This window comes from Lutjanus erythropterus, chromosome 10, assembly GCF_056507025.1.
Source record: "Lutjanus erythropterus isolate fLutEry1 chromosome 10, fLutEry1.hap2, whole genome shotgun sequence".
In the NCBI taxonomy this organism is placed as follows: Eukaryota; Metazoa; Chordata; class Actinopteri; order Lutjaniformes; family Lutjanidae; genus Lutjanus; species Lutjanus erythropterus.
In genome coordinates, this window is record NC_139326.1 from 3,427,304 (window position 1) to 3,447,058 (window position 19,755).

General features: G+C 40.1%; 1 protein-coding gene across 1 annotated transcript; it reads left to right on the forward strand.

The window, feature by feature from the left end:
• Positions 1–813: 813 nt before the first annotated feature.
• On the forward strand, positions 814–19,610 carry adamts13 (ADAM metallopeptidase with thrombospondin type 1 motif, 13). Its single transcript, XM_084727893.1, has 29 exons — positions 814–994; positions 1,290–1,356; positions 2,285–2,418; positions 2,724–2,807; positions 3,121–3,245; positions 3,349–3,495; positions 5,386–5,520; positions 6,586–6,736; positions 6,845–6,949; positions 7,045–7,196; positions 8,404–8,467; positions 8,829–8,955; positions 9,033–9,181; positions 9,278–9,398; positions 10,001–10,081; positions 10,169–10,350; positions 10,472–10,628; positions 12,394–12,523; positions 12,619–12,798; positions 13,079–13,277; positions 13,354–13,456; positions 13,543–13,672; positions 14,381–14,560; positions 14,698–14,902; positions 15,798–16,056; positions 16,697–16,840; positions 16,922–17,101; positions 18,885–19,060; positions 19,166–19,610. Exons 1-29 carry the CDS (start codon positions 917–919, stop codon positions 19,319–19,321), a joined length of 4,101 nt encoding a protein of 1,366 aa, XP_084584019.1. The 5' UTR covers positions 814–916; the 3' UTR covers positions 19,322–19,610.
• The last annotated feature ends 145 nt before the right edge of the window (positions 19,611–19,755 follow it).

Here is a 19,755-nt window from a genome sequence, read left to right on the forward strand (position 1 = left end):
CACCAACAAAGATTAGTTTAATCTAAGATTAACTCTAACCACAGTTAAGCAAAACTTGATTTAAAATGAGTAAATCCAGACTTCAAGTTAAGCAGAGCTCTGTTGCACAGTTAAGAGCTAATCGAAGTTTAGTAAATCATATAATTGTATAATAGTAAATAGTTTAATCAATATGGAGATGCTTGCTTACATAAATTAAAATTTTAAAAATTAATAAAACATCAATTTGAGTTCTCGCAGGACTGCTGCTCTGTATTTCTAAATGTTATATTGTTTGCTAGCTAGCAAACATTTTTGCCTAGTTATGCTAACCTACTCATGATGGCTTGGAAAAACTGTAATTTTTCCTCCTTTGAGAAAAACTGAATTTTCAACTGCAGCGAAATTTTCAATTTTCATTTCAATTTTAACCTTCTTTGAGGAACTTGATTATTTTTCTCAATCCATCTAAAAAAAAAAAAAAACATTTCAAAAGTTAAACCTCCTGAAGTGTTTATTACCCACAATTGAAGTTGGAGTTTTATGTTTGAGATTAATCTTTCTAAATTTTAATTTGATGCAACCAAAGTCATTATTTTAATAAAGTTTCTCATTGTAACGATATACAGGATCTTTTTCTTCCCTCACATTGATTGTGACAGTTTTCGTTGCTGAGTGATGAAAGGCAAGAAATCACACAAATTAGTCATAGTGGGTCTACGATATAAAAGGACAACCAATGAGAGCTGTCCTTTTGGTCCCAAAGTAGGGAAAAAAAAATGACGTGTGTCACTCATCAACTTTGTCCCCGCTGTTTACATAAACACATGTTACTCATACCCTCCTGGCTGCTGGGCCCCGTCCTGCTGAGTGGGACGATCACATACTGTCCTGGTGTTAAAGCAGAGCAGGTAGACACACAGGAAGAAGGGGAAACATGGTTCTTATGACTCTGCTCTGTCTGCTGTTACTGCGGCCTGGCTTCACCGCTCTAATGACTTCTCCATTGGACGAGGTAGGTGGAAAGCTGCGGGTGAACAGGAGCGCTGCGGTTAGTGATGCCTCTGCTCGGGACTTCTGCAAAGTACATTGAACTCTTCAACTTTAAACTGTTTATCATCCAGTGAAAAACCCACGACCTGCAGAGAGTCATAACTGTGGCTTTACTGGATTTACATGGCAGTCACTAAAAAAGCAAAAGCTCTGAAATAGTTTTGTATTTTCATTCAGTATTTGGGCCACAGAGCTAAATTTAGTCACACAGGTTTAAAGCTGCTGAAAATTGTGTTATTGTCTGTGTCCTCTTCAAGCCTTTTCATCACTCCTCCAGTCAAAGAGAGACAGTTTCGTCTCCTGGTTCGTCTCCTGATGCCTCAGGTACGTCTCTCCATGACTGAAGTGTGAAAGCAGTTTAAAGACTCTCATATAATGCAATGAGAGTCACAAGTTTGATGGCTTTAGACTTGACAAAATCAAGACTTACAACCTGACTTGGACTTCAACACCAATGACTTGTGATTTCACTCTGACTTGAGCCTTAAGCCTTGAAAATTTTCCCCAAACCTAAAGATTAAAGTGTTCCACGGATCAACTCATGTCTATTCATTTCCTAAATCAACTACGCTACTCATCCGCAGCAAGTCGACACTCAACTCATGAAACACAGTTTACAGTATATCAGGATACAGTAACTGACCCTTCACATGTCCCGTCCCTTTTTGAGCAAGCTTGGGACATCAGTCAACTTTCTGCTTTCCTGTTTGTAGTACTTAGGTATGCTAAGTGTTAGGCTCGTCTACATTGAAAAGAAAGCCCAGTTTTGTAGAGATTTACAGATGTTGAACGGGGAAATTGTAAAAGTGACACAAGACACATCTTAAGTTGGCTAATGATAGCAAAACTAACTTGCTAGCTAATGAAGGATTGATGTAGGTTAGCTAGTAATGTTAGTGTTGTACGAAGTAAGGGGAGTGGCTGCCAATTTGTGTCCTTTCTTTGCGTTGAGTTAAACTTTGATGAACATTGAGGTGGACAGAAAACACTTGGTTGGGGTTGTGGAAAGTTCATGGTCTGGGTTTCCCTTCTCGACACAGGTTGCTGTTTGCTTGGTACTTGACTTGGGACTTAAGTGCAAAGACTTGAGACTACCTTATGACCTGCAAAGGAATTACTTGGTCCCATCTTCTTTCTGTCATATTGTACTGATGTGTGATATAAAACACCATATTATTGTACTTGCTTAAGTACAAAAACACATCTGTCTAGCAGATCAGACATCTATACTGTGTCTTCTCTGCATTCACAGTGAGTGGGCGGCTGCGTCGGTCGGCTCTGATGCCTGATATCACACATCTGGAGCTGCTGGTAGTGGTTGGACCTGATGTCCAGCAGGTCCACAAGCAGGACACAGAACGATACATCCTCACCAACCTCAACATTGTAAGTCTGAGCACAAACACGCAGTGAAATGACAGTTCTGTTGATTGCCATTCGTCTGTCTTTAAGAATTAGTGTGCAAGTTATAAAAAATATGTTTTCATTTGTATATAATCACCTGAACTGTGACCACATTGCACCGTCATGTTTCTGCAGTACAGACGCCCATAAAGGACAAACAAATAGTAATGAATCAATCATTCAGTTGTTTGTTGAATGTTTACACAGCTATATACTGCGATGCAACACATCACACTGTGAACATCCTGAAATATATTAACCTGACTTATTTTCCAATTTCCACCCAGGCCTCTGAGCTGTTGAGAGACATGACCCTGGGCGCCAACATGAGGGTGCACCTGGTCCGGATGATCATCCTGTCAGAGCCAGAGGTAAGAGGCTCACTGTTGTAAGTTCAATGCGGGATCAAGTTCATGAATGGCCACGTTTGAGAAGTATGTTAGTGCAGTAATGTAAACGGTCTACAGCTCTTGTTAATGCTGTTAACCAGAGCGACTCTGGATGTGATCTACAGGGGCCAATTATTACAGAAACCTTTTATATTAAGTCCTATAGGTTAAGATAGGAAGAGTCGATTCCTGACGAACTTTAGGAATCCTATCTTTTCTTAGGGCCAGTAGTATAGCTTTGAAGTCAGACTCTTTATGTTTTATGATCACTACCTTACTGTTGTTACTCTTCTAGCCAGAGATCCAAATGTCGCCCAACATCACCTCGTCTCTCAGAAGTGTGTGTGACTGGGGCAGAAGGATAAACCCCTCAAACGACACAGACCCACTGCACGCTGATCTCCTGTTGTACATTACAAGGTGTGCTGTGTCTGCATGCAGCCGGCTGTATTGTAAATGGATGTTTCTGTTCACATGCCATGAATGAACAAATGTTTTACCAGATGTTTACCATCACAAACAGGTACGACCTGGAATTGCCCGATGGGAATAAGCAGGTCAGGGGTGTAGCACAGCTGGGCGGAGCTTGTTCCAGTGAATGGAGCTGTGTGATCACAGAGGATACAGGCTTTGACTTGGGGATCACCATCACTCATGAAATTGGCCACAGGTACAGCAGAGTCAAATCTACATTTACAACATCTGTTTAAAGTTTACATTAAAGCTTATAGACCTACATTAGATAACACTGCTTTGCAGGTCTGTAATTTTCAGATATTTTCCAGGACATTTCCTCTAAAGAACTTTATAATTTGGCTCTAATTACAGGGAAAGTAGACACCATGCTTAGTTGGTACCCTTTAAGTTAATTTGTTAAAATTAACTCCTACACAGTCTTGTAGTCGGTTCGCAGTGAGTCAAGCAAACATGCAAAAATTGAATATTTGACTTCACTGCCCTACAGAGGCAGGGAGCAGTAGGGGAGACTGCAGCATCTTGTCATACTTTTTTGCTTTTGCTTCATTTTCTCAGTCTCAGTTAATCATTTTCCATCTTTAATTAAATAAAGAGTTCTTGTGCGCAAATATATAATTATGAGATTTTATTTCCCTCTTTGATATAGTCTTGTATAGATGTTAAGTACAGAATGGGTACTTATGACAATATTTCCCATCACTGGGTCACACTATATGGGGTAAATTGTCACATTGGCTATACAACCTGAGAGTGACACGTGTGCTAATGCTAACTATACCACAAACTATCTTTAGTACAGGACTTTAGTTTTGCTATCAAAATACACATTTCCCCTCCTACATTCTGTGAAATAATATAATTGAACAAACTTACTTTTCATATATGATTACATAAATAGGGCACTTTTTTTAACTCCTATTTTAAATCATTCTCACCTCAGATTACAGTGAGATACACTGCATGTCAGAAGCAAAATAACTTCAGAACAGTGATTTGCACATGCAGCTGTTTCTTAGTTGACACCCTTTGGTGTTGGAGATATAACCAGCGTGACAACTTGCCCTTTTGGCAAGATGCCCTGTTCTCTCCAGACTCCAGAAAACCTGAAGTTGAGGAAAAAACAAGTTAAAAGTTTTCAAGCTGACTGGTTAAACTGTAACAGTTGGCTAGGATGTGATTCCTTTTGGGTTTACAATTATTTTTGGGCTTATTATTTTACTACACAAAATAAATAAATAAAAATAATCGATGTAAAACTTCAGGTAACATGATTGAAGGGAAAACACCATCAGCAAATGAAATTTGATCTCTTAGCTTTCATTCTACTATATTTTATGATAACAATTTCCTTGAAATTAATATAATACATTTAAATAAGTGACTTAACAGAGGCTTGACCACAACAAACTGTCATTTCTACGGACTTTCAAGATAACGTTAGGCTAGTTACCTTTTTAGCAGGTCTGAGTTTGCAGTTTTTAGTCTCTGTGACTGGATCTAGCTTCTGCACTACTTATGTTGAGTAACAAATGAAATTAATACGATGTTAGTTCACTGAAGTTGATATATTTTAAACAGTTTGGGGGCTTTAGTCAAGACAAGCTGCTTCCCTTGCATGAAGCTGACCGTGTTTTGTTGTAACTACACATTTAAGTGTTTCCTTTGAATTTATACGGTCTTCCAAGCCTGTGCTGTTCCATGCATTTTGGCTTTGTAGGGCAGCCAAGCATATATTAAACACATAAAGAGAATCAAGTATATAATAATAGGTACTGTATACTGAATGAATATGTAATTGCATTAACAGTAAATGGAGCCTTTCCTTTCTTTAAACACTAATCCCCCCTATAATTATTACTAAATTACGTCTCTTTTTCCAGGAAAGTTCTTATAAATTATTATGAAATGGCAGGCCCATAAAAAGATTTCATTACATTGTGTAATTTAATGCAGCTTGTTTAAAGGAATAATGAGGACTGAGTCCTCCACTAGAGAACAAAATCTACTTTTAACTTCATTAATGATGTCAGCATCTCAGTAGAGAAATGTCAAAATGTTTTCTATTTAATGGCCTTTCACCCAGTTTTGGAATCAACCATGACGGAGTGGGAAACACCTGCAGCAGAGGAGGCTTCATGATGGCCGCTGATGGAGGCTACAACAGTGTGGATCTGACCTGGTCCCCCTGCAGCAGACAGCAGCTGCTCACATTCTTCAGGTGGGACAACCTGTTCACAGAGAGCAGCTGTGCACGACAAAGCCTCTCATTCATCATGCAGACCTGCTGCTGCTGCTGTCGAGAGGGCATTTCATCTAAAAGTCATATCTTAATGTTTTCACCACAGGTTGAGCTAAAGGTTGTAATATGTTGTAGATTCACTGCAGCATAACAACATTACTAGTGCAATTCATGTTAGCTACCTAACTAGTAGCTAACATGAAATTAATCGTAAATATTTCACGGTAACAGCGAGTTCAACTAATCACGGATCTCACTGTTCACCTTGACTTCAAAATAAAATGTAAAAACAAGGTTGATGTCATGCAGACTTGTGTCGTCTCCAGGAGCACATACCATCATTTGACAATCCCATAGCTTGTGGTCAGTCCACACTGGATGGTTACGACATCATGACCAATAATCTAAATCGTCTATACAGAATATGAACGTGATTTTCACCTCCAGAACCTCACTGCTGAACTCTGTTTGCAAGAGGAAGAATGCGTTGTCTTCTTTCAAAAGTTGTTCTATTAGCTCTTTTTTTTTGTTTTCTCTGTGCACTTTTCTTAAGCAGGATCTGTAATTATAGCTTGTTCAGATTCTCACCATGTCCTTATCCTGAGATTTTATATTTTAAGACAGTCTAAACTTTGAAAATAAGAATAGAATTGAAGGACATACAGAAGGATGGGCATTGTTTTTTTTTTTTTTACGTTTTCCTACAACCCTTCAAATCAAGTAGATCTTATGACCCCCTGTGAAGCTTTGGAGATCCCTAGTGGGGGTCGGGACCCCCAGGTTGGGAACCAGTGATATAGACCGTAATAATGTCTGTATATATGCTGTATATTCTATCATTTGACACGCATTATAGGAGATTAACCAACACACCTGAAGTGAGCAGCACAGGGCGGCGCAGGAATAATTTAGACTGAAGATTTATAGAAACAGAACCCCCTTTGATTGAATGCCTGCTATTGATAATGTATTAAAACATGTGAGGTTTAAATGTGCTTCAGTCTGGACTTGATGATGAGACGTCACATGTGTGAATGTTTCCAGTGAAGGTAACGCTGAGTGTGTCAAAGATCTTCCTGCACTGGGAGGCTCCCTGCAGAACTGGAAGCCTGGTCTGTATTATGGAGTCGATGATCAGTGTCGAATAGCCTTTGGAAGCACAGCGAGAGCCTGCTCCTTCACCAACCCTGACCTGGTGAGTAATGACAGCTTAATACCACCAGGTGGCACTTCACATCAAAAAAATTCAGCATCACCACATTTCCAAGTCATGTTTCTAATATGTGTGTATTTTTTCCATCAGCCAGCCTGTCGTGCTCTGTCCTGTCACATTAACCCCGATGACGACACCTCCTGCAAACGTCTGCTGGTCCCTCTGCTGGACGGGACAGAGTGCGCACCCAATCAGGTGACGGCTCTGTGATGAGCACTGAGTCATCATGGTGCAATCATTTTATCAGGGTGTTTATAATGATTCTCATGGGGTGAGGTCCTCTCTTCCAGTGGTGTCTGAAGGGCCGCTGCGTGTCTCTGGATGAGTTTAGCTCCTCTGTGGTGGTGCACGGGTCCTGGTCCAGCTGGTCCGAGTTCTCCCCCTGCTCACGGACATGTGGAGGGGGAGTCACTCATCGCACACGGAAATGCAACAACCCGCGGTAACAAATGTGATGCAAGCATCGGTCACAGTCGCTGCAAGATCCTGCGACTGTACTTTATATCACTGGTTCCCAACTTAATATAATATAATATGATATAACTTTATAAATTTAGGTAAAGTTTAGATTATTATTGAATGATATACACTATAAAAAGCTGACACATTATAACAACCATCATTAATAAATGGTAAATTGAAACTTAGTTAATACTTAATTTACTGTTAACAAACAATGAAATGATAATTATGTTTACTACTTACTGTTAATGCTATAATTTGTGTTATTTTACCATGTTTGTGTGTAACAAAGTAATTAGCTTATAAATTGCATATGTCATAAGAGAAAAATCACAATTACATTCTGATTAAACTAGCAAATTAAGGGTTCATAGTTGCAAACATTAAATCGTTTTCAACAGCTTCATTAAGTTTTTTTTTAATCATTAAATGAAATTAAAGTAAATCACTATATAAAGAGATGGAGCAGATGTTTGTAACTTTGTAACTTTTTACAAGGTTACTAATCAGTTTGTAAACCATCTAGAAATATTACTTGGATGCTACTAAAAAGTTGTAACTGATGATTATAATACCTTATGTACTTATAAACACGTTATGTTATGTTACATACGTGAAGTATCGTAGCTATTTTAAGCCAAAGTGTGATGTTGTCTTAAACCTACCCAGGTAGTTTTGTTTCCTAAACCAAAGGAATTGGTTGTCTAGTTGTTGTCCATCAGTTTATTTATTTATTAATGATAGTATAATAAAATGTTACCACTGAGAGGATAAGTGGCTCAGTGAAGTTCAGTAAAGTTCTGCATTAGAAAAGTATGTATGCAGTTAAAACAACCAGAGAGCTAACAGAGCAATGACTGTCAGGGAGAAGAAAATGAGGAATTTGTCAAAAAAGAAACCTAATGATTGTTAAAATTAAAAAAAATACAGAAATATGCTCAAAATTCATTCAAATAGCCTGTTTTAGACAAACCTGCTGCAGTTTTGTGTCACTATTTTTGTTACTTGTACAGTTTATTAATTATTCTGTACCACTGTTGTTATGCATTGACTATAAGATGAACTATCCATAAAATATGTCACCTAATCAGTTTCAGAAAAAGGGTTGTGAACCACTGCTTTATTTGAAAAGGCTGTTTTAAAGTGTAACAACAAAACTAAACTATTTTTCACGTGTCATTTTTCAGACCTGCTTTTGGAGGGAACGACTGCGAGGGACCGGATATCGAGGCTGCACTTTGTCACCAGCAGGTAAACTCTCTCTGGTCATGTTTACAGTGGACCTGCGTACAGTAGGTCAGGGCTGTTTACTCAGTCGATCACTGTACACACAATCAGCCCACTATTTAATGATCTTTCTGTTTCAGCAGTGGTTCCCAACCCCTGACTAAATGACATATTCATATTACTTTTCTCATATTATATTCAATGTATACATTTTTTTAAATGAAGTTGTTCTGTTTTTTGTTTTTTTTTAAAGTTATTTATAAGTTTTAAAAATACCAGTAAAGGTTTACTGTTTCAGCCAGTATCGGTTGAGCTCTAATTCAAGCTTCATCATCAGAGAAGTAAATGATAATTCCTGTTTTTCATCCCACACATGTTGCTGCAGCCATGTGAGCGCACCCAGCTGGATTTCATGGCGGAGCAGTGCTCCCAAACAGACCTCCACCCCCTCTACCTGCTACCAAACACCGCCTCTTTCTACACCTGGATCCCCGCTGTAGGCTTTGCACAAGGTGGGTTCTCGAGACAAACCTTTCCATCTGTACAGGGACAAAACTCTAGTGTTGTTTTTACTGTGAACTCTTACCAGGGGATGAGCAGTGCAGATACATGTGCCAGTCTGATGGAGAAAACTTCATCGTGAGTCGTGGCTCTCAGTTCGTGGACGGGACTCGCTGTGAGTCAGACAGTCCGCCTCCCTTCGGCTCCACAGCTGCTTGTCTTAGAGGGAAATGTCAGGTAGAGATGACTCAGTGAGACACAGAACAGATTTTTTTTTTTTTTTTTTACACTCAGTCTCACACCTTTTCAAACTGACTGTTTGTCTCTGATCAGCTGTTCGGCTGTGATGGTGCACTGCACTCTGGGAAAGTGAGAGATGTGTGTGGGGTGTGTGGAGGAGATGGATCGTCCTGCAGTTTGACCTCTGACTCCTACACTGGTGGTCAGGCCAGAGGTAACAAACAACACTGTGCAATTATTGATCACATTCAATGAAAGAAAATCAATTGACAGGTTTGAACCAAATAGCTCCTCTAAAAAAGCATGTATTTATTACCAGGGAGGATAATTAATACTGACTCATTTATTAATCAAACATATCAAACACTCTGATTACTGCTTCTCATTTCTGACTTTTGATGTTTAGACTGTCAGACAAAACAAACTCTTTTAAGATTTCTTCTTTGGATAACCTGGCCACACTTGCTTAGCCTATTAATTGCAAAAAGAATCGACATATTAATAGATAATCAATAGATGAATAGACTTAAGGTTACACACATGCACACTGCAAATATTCTTTCATTCTCTGGCCAGTATTTTTGCACATTCCTGCACAAACTGTACAGCTTTTTTGTGCTTCATGACTTGCAGTGCTTGCTTTCATCTGTATTTATGTTTCTCTTACTGTATTTATTGTTTGCACCAGTATAACAAGGCAAATTAATTGTCTGTGAAAACTTCCTTGGCAATAAACTTGGTACATAACCATAATGATAGATGCAGCTGTATCTGTATCATCTTATATCGGTTATAATTGAGTGCTTTCTGTTTCAGAGTACACCACCTTCCTCTCTCTGCCAGTAAACGCCACACAGGTTCATATCATCAACAAGGCTCCTCTCTTCACTCACATGGGTCAGCGCTGTCACTTTATAACAGATTCACTGTCTGTTTTTACAACAGGATTAAAATTTTAGTTGTTTTTGGGATTTGTGCCCGCAGCTGTAAGAGTTGGTGATCACTACATTGTGTCTGGGAGGGGCAGCATGGCGCTGAACCTAACCCACCCCTCCCCACTGGATGATAACCGACTAGAGTACCGCCTACACCTGACCCCTGACCTCCTGCCTGAGATGGAGGAGCTCCTGCTTCCTGGACCACTGCAGAAGGAGATACACATACAAGTCAGCAGAGAAAAATGTTTCTTTAAAGAAATAAACTGACGTCACTTTCTAATCTAAAGAGGCAGACTTTCTTTGTCTGTGCAACAATTGTCATTTCTATTATTTTTTGTCTTTTCTGCAGGTTTATCGCAAGTATGGAAAAGAATATGGAGAGAAGACGAATCCAAACATCAGCTACCAGTTCCATGTACCCACTAGAAACAGTGACTTGACAGACATCACACCTCAAGGCAAATGGGCCGTCGTCACGACACCCTGCTCCGTCTCCTGTGGATCAGGTGGGTAACCACGAGTCACACCGAGACGCAGAAAAACGAACACCCTGTGGAATATATTGCATTTGATTGTAATTCACAGACTGACTGCCAGTGTTAGGCAAACTACTTGGAAAATGTAGTGAGCTCAGCTACAAGTTATTCTACATTAAATTAAGCTTCACTACACTGAAGCTACACACCAGAGAAATGTAGCAAGCTAAGCTACAATAAAATGACAAAAATAGCTTAACTACATCAAAGCTATTTTTTAAAGTAAAGATAAAGTATCTATGTATCTGTCTGTCTGTGTTTAGGAGTATATTTATTACCCCCCTTCTGTACTAGGAGCCATCTACACAAATATCAAATTATTTAAATTGACCACAACAATTTGGTTTTGTAGAGAAGTTTGTAAAAAAAAAAAAACTGCACAAGTAATATATTTATGAGTAACAAAACCTAAATTTATACTTTTCAGCTTCTCCTGTCTTCTCACTTTTCTTACCGCGCACACACACAGAGTTTTAATCTTTTTGTTGCCACAGGACATGTTGCTAGCTAGCGCCATGTTAGCTGTTGGTGTTTGCTGACTGAGTTGTGATGATTATCTTAGCTAGCGATTGTTGTGTAAACATCGGGAAATACCTGAATGTGTGTCCTTAACGTCTTGGATGTTGACAGGAGCTTTTCTTTTAGAGTTGCACAGTAAACACCGGAACGTGTAACTGTTGACTTGTTAAGATTTGGACATGGAGATTCACGACACGTACATGTCTCTGCCCCCTTCTCTGCCACTGTCTCTTCTCGCGCGCGTTCCATCCCGTCCCGCTGCAACAATTCGCGGCCATTTTTTTCTACCCAGTCAATGGCGGGCAACAGCAGGAGGGCAGGTACGTGACGTCACATGGAAGAGACGCATTTAAGGTTTAGAATTGCGTGGGGAAATGTAGCTTCTGTGGACGCTACCGCGTTATTTGATCGCTAAAGTAGCTTCACTACTGAAAAGCTATTTGATGAAGAAAACAGCAACGTTACGACCACGTTACTGACAAATTTAGTTAAACTAGTAACGCCGCTACTTGTAATGTCGCTACTGCCCAACACTGCTGACTGCACATTTTAATCTTAGCACTCTTGTTGGATGGATGACATCCAAAAAAGAAGGTATTTGTGTAGTAGTATGCTGCGATATCCACTTTTATGAGGAAACCTTTATCACACACTTACAGTTTATGTCTATTTGTCTGACATATTACTTAAGTAAAACTACTCGTGTTAAAAAATACTTTCATATTGTGTTGATTTTGGAGCCCCTTGTGGACAAAAGAGATAGTGTTTCCTCCACCATAACCACAAAATATGTATCAAAAATATGAATCCCCTCCTTCTTTATTTTAACTGGCTAAAGCTCACTGTAACTTTGCCTGTGAATAAATGTGATGTGTGGAGAAATAATTCAAATTGTAGTCCTACTCAGTACATAATTAATCAGATTACATTGTGTAATGGTGAAAATTACAGACAGGAAAACATACTCATAAAAGTACAATTGCGCTCCATAATTACTTAATTACAGTAATTTTAGTCATTATTGATTACAAGGGACAGAGTCATCTCAATTGAGTTTAATGATGCGGCTGAATTTCTCTCGAGATGCCAGACACAGTCGTTGTTGTTTAGAGGAATTAAATCTTGTAAACATGCCCCTCTGACACACATGTTCACAATAAAACCATGCAGAGGGTGTAGAATCAAAACTATTACCTTTATGTTTTTTTTCCCACAGGTGTACAGAGGCACGTGTACGTCTGTGTAGATGAAGACACCAACAACCGTTTGGAGGAACAGGAGTGTGAAACACCTCGTCCATCCACACCGCCACACACCACCTGTCAGCTGTCCCCGTGTCCCCCCAGGTCAGCTTCACACGCCGTCCTTTCCCCTGTGGACTGACACACACACTCGGAGCTCACCACTAATGTGTGTACATGAATTATTTGCCGCCTTGCAGGTGGGAAACAGGGACGTTTGGACCCTGTAGCGCCCCCTGTGGTGGAGGAGAGCGAGTGCGTCCTGTAAGATGCGTTCAGAGACGCGGAGCCGACGTGGTTCAGGTTCCAGACTCTGAATGTTCACCTGACTCGGCTCCAGATACTGTGGAGAAATGTAACGTGCAACACTGTCCTGCCAGGTGTGAACTCACTGAACTTTTACTTTGACATTTATTTTTATCTAATAATTCAATCTTTTATTTCTTAGTTTCGTTTTTATTTCATAATTTCTACTTTTTATCTCATAATTATGACTTTTTATCTTTTGATTCAACCTTTTATTTCATAATTATGATGTACCATGGGAATACTTTTTCTTTTCCTGCTGATGAATATTTATGTGTTTGGGTCAAGTAATGTCATGTGACCACAAAATGTGTAGTATTTTAGGTGGAGTTTTTGTGTGATGTGTGTGTACAGATGGCGTGTGTCAGAGCCAGGTGAGTGTTCAGCTGTGTGTGGTCCAGGTGAAGCCAAACGTGTCGTGTCCTGCGTTCGGCCTGAAGACGGTCAGGATGTCGAAGTGGATCAAAGCTTCTGTTCACTGCAGATTAAACCACCTGATTCTGTCCCCTGTGTGGTGGATGTTTGTCCCATCGGGTGGGAGTCTACAGGACAGGTAAAGCAGAAAACGACTAAGATCCTCACTCTTATGTCAGACTGTGAAGTCTAAACTTCATGTCTTTCTGGATCAGGATCAGCCCGTGCTGAAGTCCGGCTTGTCACCTCGCTCCAGACAGACTCCTGTGTACGTGTGGAGTCCTGTGATCAGTCAGTGCTCAAAGACCTGCGGTAACGGTAAGTGTAACATTAAACTCACCTTCACTGTGAAGCAGAGCGTCTCCTCGTCAGATAAGGTCAACCAGCGCCTGATGCTCATGTAGGAACCCTGCAGGTGTGGTTCTCCTGTGTGGACCACCAGACCAGACTGGGGGTGCTCGACTTCCACTGTGACGCTTCAACCAAACCTCCTCCTCACTCTGAAGCCTGCAACACGTCTCCCTGCCCTCCCATGTGAGTCTGCTGAGACGCAATGAAAATAGTTCTAATGTAAGATTATGCTCGACTACTTCATAGGATGTTTTAAGTTTGGTAACACTTCAATTTCCAGGTCCCATAGTGTTGTGTTTCATGCAGGCAGTAGTAGTGCTTGCTAATTATCACATATTTACCTTCAAATTTGGGGTAAATTTGCAGTTAATTTCAAAGAAAGTTCAACTATATGAAATGGTCAGTACCACCTACTTGCATGAAAATGACACTTGCAAATATTCACATACTTACCATGAAATCTGGGGGTAAATTTGCAGGTTAATTCAGAGAAATTTCAAATACGTTGCTCTGTAATCACTACTGACCACAATCAGTATTTAATCATGAAATTTGGGATTACTTTATGGGTAATTTCTAAGACATTTCTAATGTATTACTTGGTAATTACCACCTATTTACCATGAAGTTGTGGGACCTGGAAACTGAATCGTTACCCAGAGTTTTTAGTTACACCACAAAGACATTTTTACATGCATCCCCTAAATATTCTCTCAACATTTCTGAAAACCATTAATTTTAGATTAGGACAAAAAATAATGTATTCAGTTTGTAAGTTTTTTTTTTTCAAATTATAATCTTTTTAAATTCAACTAAAGTATATGGACATAAAAACCTGTTAAAATAATGGTTTGATAGGTACAGCAGCACAATATGTTTTATAACCACCAGGTGGCGCTCTAAGCAAGGAGTGTGCAGCGTGACATGTGGAGGAGGCGTGGCCAACAGGGTGCTGTACTGTGCAAGAGACACAGAGGAGGAGGAGGAGGAGGTGGTGGACGACTCAGAGTGCAGAGACTTTCCAAAACCCACAGCAGTGGTCTCATGTAACACACACAGCTGCCCAGCAAGGTGAATCACACACACACACACACACACACACACACACACACACACACACACACACACACACACACACACACACACACACACCTGAAATACAGGCAAACAAAGGTAAAATGGTTCAAAACACACTGTCATCTATCCAGGTGGAAGGTGTTCAGTACCTCGTCCTGCTCGGCGTCCTGTGATCTGGGTGTGGCTCAGAGGACGGTGTCCTGCATCCAGTTCGTCCACGGTAAAGAGACCGTGGTGCCGGAGGAGAACTGCCACGAAACTGTCAAACCCGCCACCACAGTGCCCTGCCTGGTGCAGGTCTGCACCCTCAGGTGGGAGGTCAAACCGTGGAGCCAGGTACACCTCACCTCTTCTGTCTTGAAATACCATCACAACATGCTTCACTATCCTCAGGGAGTTTTTAAAACAAATAGTTCATTAATAACATTATCATCAGATTAATCAACAATGAAAATAATCCCTGGGTGCAGCCCCAAGATAAAAAATGAAGAACAGAGGACAAGAACAAAGACAAATGAGTGAAAATCATTACTAATAATCTAAATATTATTATTACAAGTGGGACCTGAAGTAACACACTTTTCCTTCTCATTATTCATTTTCTGTGGTTTATTACTGTCTCTCAGTCAAAATCCCATTTTAAAGGACCATACCAGTGGTTTTGCATGTTTTAAACCATTTATTTAAAATTAAAATGCACTTGCAGGTTTGTACTACATTTTTCAAACCGTGATCAAAGTGTTTTTGATCATAAATAAATGTGTTTTTCTACCATCGAGTGGTTGCCACTGATGAGCAGCAGTCTTGAATCTTGCTCCAGGTGTGTAATCCATCACAGTCAACAGGTCTGCACCTAAACTGCATTACCATGATAATGTCCGAAGATAATGTAACGCTGACAGAAAGTAATGCAGACTTGATGGATCACACAACTCAAGCAAGTTTCAAGAGTCTGACAAATAGAAAATACAGACAAATATTGTACATATGCATTAAAAAGTGTCTGCAAAAATCAAAATATGTAAGAACTTAACTTGCAAACACAGTGGAATGGTCCTTTAAGACCAGTTTCGTTAAAGTGTGGAAATCTCTTTTGGCATTATTTGAAGAACCCTACAGACAAGTACACGAATAAATGATCATGTTTTGTCAAGACCACTGAAGTGTCCTCATTTACAACATGAATGTAATGACTGCAGACAGTGTTGTGTTGTGTTGCGTGTCTCTCCAGTGTTCAGTACCCTGTGGATATGGGATCCAGTCCAGGGCCGTGTCCTGCACGGGGCCCTCGAAGCCGGAGCCCCTCAGCCCTCTGCTCTGTATGCACATGCCCAAACCCATCACCATCCAGGGCTGCAACATGGGCGGCTGCACAGAGGACGAACCTGTCCTGTCTCCCACCCTGAGTCCCACAGATCCTCCCCCTCCAAGTCCAACAGAGGCCGCCACCATCCCACAGACCACTACAACCAGTCCAACACCTAAACCCAGTTAGTACACACAGGCGGGGTCTCACCAACGAGGATTCATTTTTAAACATGATTAAATCATCATATAATTATAAAATATGTTGCACCAAACTTAAAGATGAACTTAAAATGAAGAACTCTTAACGTTTTAGCTAGATTACAAACACTGTAATATTTTGATATTTTTTTAGCTAGCTAACAAGCAACCAATGTAATATATTGTTAACTTTTTACCAAGCCAGAAAACAGTGTAGACCAAAGTTTGGCTAACTTTTTAGCTAGCTAGCAAGCAAACAATGTAATTTTTTATTTACTTTTTACCGACCTAGAAAACAGTGCAGTCCTAACATTTTAAAAAAACTTCTTAGCTAGCTAGTTCGCAACAATGTAACATTTTTTTTAACTTTTTAGTTATCAAACAAACACTAACATTTATGTTTAGTTAGCAAACAAAAATTGTAACATTTTGCTATCTTTTTAGCTTGCCAACAAGCAAACACTGTAATATTTTGTGAATTTTTTACCGAGGCAGGAAGCAGTATAGATTGAAAGTTTTGTTAACTGTTTAGCTACCTAACAAGCAAACAGTGTAACATTTTATTAACTTTTCTACCAACCTTGAAAACAATTGAGTCCTAACATCACAGTGTGTTTTTACCAGGTGTGTGTGGACAGCTGCTCCTGGAAGAATCAGGCACGGTGGACCTGAAAGACACAACAGGCCGCTGCACAGTATCCATAGGTCGACCTCTGGATGAGGTCATTCATGTTAAAGTGGAATCTGGCTCCTTGACCTGCAGACAGAGTGAGTTTTATCAGATATGAAGGGTGATATTTCCTCTGTCCTGACTGTTGCAGCTAAATAAACCTGTGCGTGTTTCTGCAGAGGAGTTTGTTGCGTTCTTTGACCGACTGGCGTTTGTGAGGAAGTGCGAGCAGGTGGCAGGAAGTGAAGTGACCACCAGAACCAATGTCCTGCTGGTGCGTCAGAACCTGCTCACTGCTGGGAACGGCGTTGTGTTCTCCTACAGTTCACAGAAGAACACGAAGAAGAGCCACCATCAGGGTGAGAGTCTTAACAACTTCTTTTAAGAGAAAGTTTCATGCAATAATGAGTTAGTATTAGTGTGACCAGATGAGAATGGTTTAAATCAGACTGTAACTAGACTGTAACTGTAAGTAGTTTGTTATTAATATTATGAAGATGATGATATGAAGCACAGTGTCAGCTGTGGAATCAAGCTGTTGGAGTTTACAAACACATTTGTAGATATTGCTGTCAAAGTCCTCCTGCAGTGGTGGCTGCAGTCTACGTCTTCTGGTTTAAATTGGTTATATAGCATCAATAATCCGATCCTGAAGCCTGATCAGAGCAAAAGACAAGTGAAAACATATCAATAATGTTATACAAAAATTAACAGGACATTTTTTAAACAATTAAAAGCAGAAATTATAGCCCGCATAACTGATTTGATCAGAATATTTTCACGGAAAGCAAAGAAACCTTATCAAAATAATGAGTTCGTATCTCAAAATAAGACCTTGTTTATCTCAAAATGACAACTAAAGTTCTGATCAGACTGAGGCACATTGCTCCGGGCAGAACCGCTTCAAAAACACCTTGGCAAAGCGCTACAAGCAGAACGGCTGCTGCACCTGTGGAACCTGTCAAAGACAAGTAACTACATGAAACTATCATGACATGAGCTGTAAGTTCCTCCTTCCCACCTCACATACTCCATGGTAGCGGTGTAAACTAGTTTACCCTCCTTGTTTCTCTTCACTTACTGACACAGTTGGCCTCCTGAGCCAAATGTGACATCGAAGAGCAGTCCAACGACGTGCCAGTTGAACCTTTGTGTGCATCTAAAAATTGCAAGATGCAGGACAAGAGGACCACTACCCAGGCACACCATACCATAATAAATCACTGGTTTTGATGGTGAGGCTTTCCAGCATTGCATCTTTGTGATGATGGGATCTGCACCAAACAACGATGTTTTCACAAGTCTGGAGAACATGATGTGCAGGCCAGGACGAAAATGTTGTTCAGGATTGAATGCCAACCGTAAAAACCAGATGTCAGCGGGTGTTAGAGTGTGTTTCTGTCCCGTGTGAAAGGGGCTTTAGTATCTCAGAAGAAACTTTTTTTAAGATAGACCACTAACTCATTATTTCAACAAAGTTTCTTATTATAATGACTTACAGAAGTTTCCATCATTTTAACAGAAATTAACTTCCACAGGTGGCCTTGATTCAGCTATAATGATTCCTGTTGTTGTGTTGAATTGTTCTGTACGGTGCTTTTATTTTGTCCCGTTCACCTCCCCAGTGAGTTTAGAGGTGACAACATTTTAACTAAAAACATAACTCATTCTATCAGCACCAGTTACACTGTATGTTCCAACACCCATACTACTGTACTGTTTAATACGCCAGAGGAAAGATTTAGTATGTTCCATGTTTCAAGTGCAGTATGCAAAAAATACCAGGATGTCCTTCTGCATCTGGTTGGATTTTGACGTGTGCGAGCCAGCATGCATTTCTGGCAACTCTGACCCACAATCCTTTGTGATGGATTTACGAGCAAGAGGGTCAAAGTTCAAAGCACAATGTTATGAAGAAGTAGTATGTCCCAGTTGTATGCATACTGCATGCAACAGTTTGCACCTTGTAAGGACAGCTGCAGAGACAGTCTCAGCAAACATTAGCCATTTTGATCTTCACAACTGTAAGAACTCACTGCCTGGCCTTTACACTACTTTGCATTTGACTGTACTGGTGTTAATATTTTATTCATCCAAAAAATGTTTACCGAATATTAAATGTCCCGTGTCTTTTTCCTACAGATTGTGACATTCAGCTGTTTTCTCAAAGTGGCGTTTTCGAGAATCCAACAACGTCCAACACCAACCACACCTGTCGAGTCCTCATCAACGCCCCGCCCTCAGTGAAGATCAGGATCCAGGCGCTGCACATCGGATTAGTATTCAACTCCACCAACACCCAGTCTACGTACATTATGGTGCAGACACACAAGCTTTTTAACAAGCTTTTTTTTTCAATATGCTGCATACTTAATAAGTAAAAAGTGTAACAACTGCTGCACTGTGTTGTGTTTTCTGCTCAGATCCGGGACATGGACGTCTTAAAGACCAACGTCTTTAAAGGCCAGCAGCTGTTTCTGTGGCACTCCTCTGGAAACATGGCTGAGATCGAATTTCATGGAGACTACCTGCATTCAACAGAAAGCTTCAGAGCTGAATATTCATTTATCCGTCGTTAATATTAAATATTAGCTATTTTAAAGGGCAACGTTGATATTTTTCAACCTTGACCCTATTTTGTCATGCAGTGAGTCAGCCGCAAAATAGGCTGCAGGTGTTTACCGCCAAAGTGTTTGTGTTAAAAGTGTTTGTTTTTGCCTCTGACAGGCTCAGATTATTTTAAGTGTCTGACATCATTATAGAAAGGATCCCTATAGAGATAGAGCTTTTTGGTAAAAAGTACAATCCTTTTGATCAACCAGAAAAAGCCGACATGTCGTTCTCGCCAAACTAACCAAACTCCATTTACAGTAATTTTATCATTGATAACACACTGCTATCAAAAGCTGGCAGAGACACAACAACACTCACAAAAAGCATCTTGGTTCATCTTCCCACTGTTCCAACAATCACAAACTGATTCAAATAAAAATGTAAAATAAACCTTGTTTTG

Coding starts and splice junctions, on each gene's coding strand:
- adamts13 (XM_084727893.1), top strand. CDS start 917: ATGGTTCTTATGACTCTGCTCTGTCTGCTGTTACTGCGGCCTGGCTTC. Junction 10,629..12,393: donor CTCCGTCTCCTGTGGATCAG/GTGGGTAACCAC, acceptor TTTTTCCCACAG/GTGTACAGAGGCACGTGTAC. Junction 13,457..13,542: donor CTCAAAGACCTGCGGTAACG/GTAAGTGTAACA, acceptor ATGCTCATGTAG/GAACCCTGCAGGTGTGGTTC.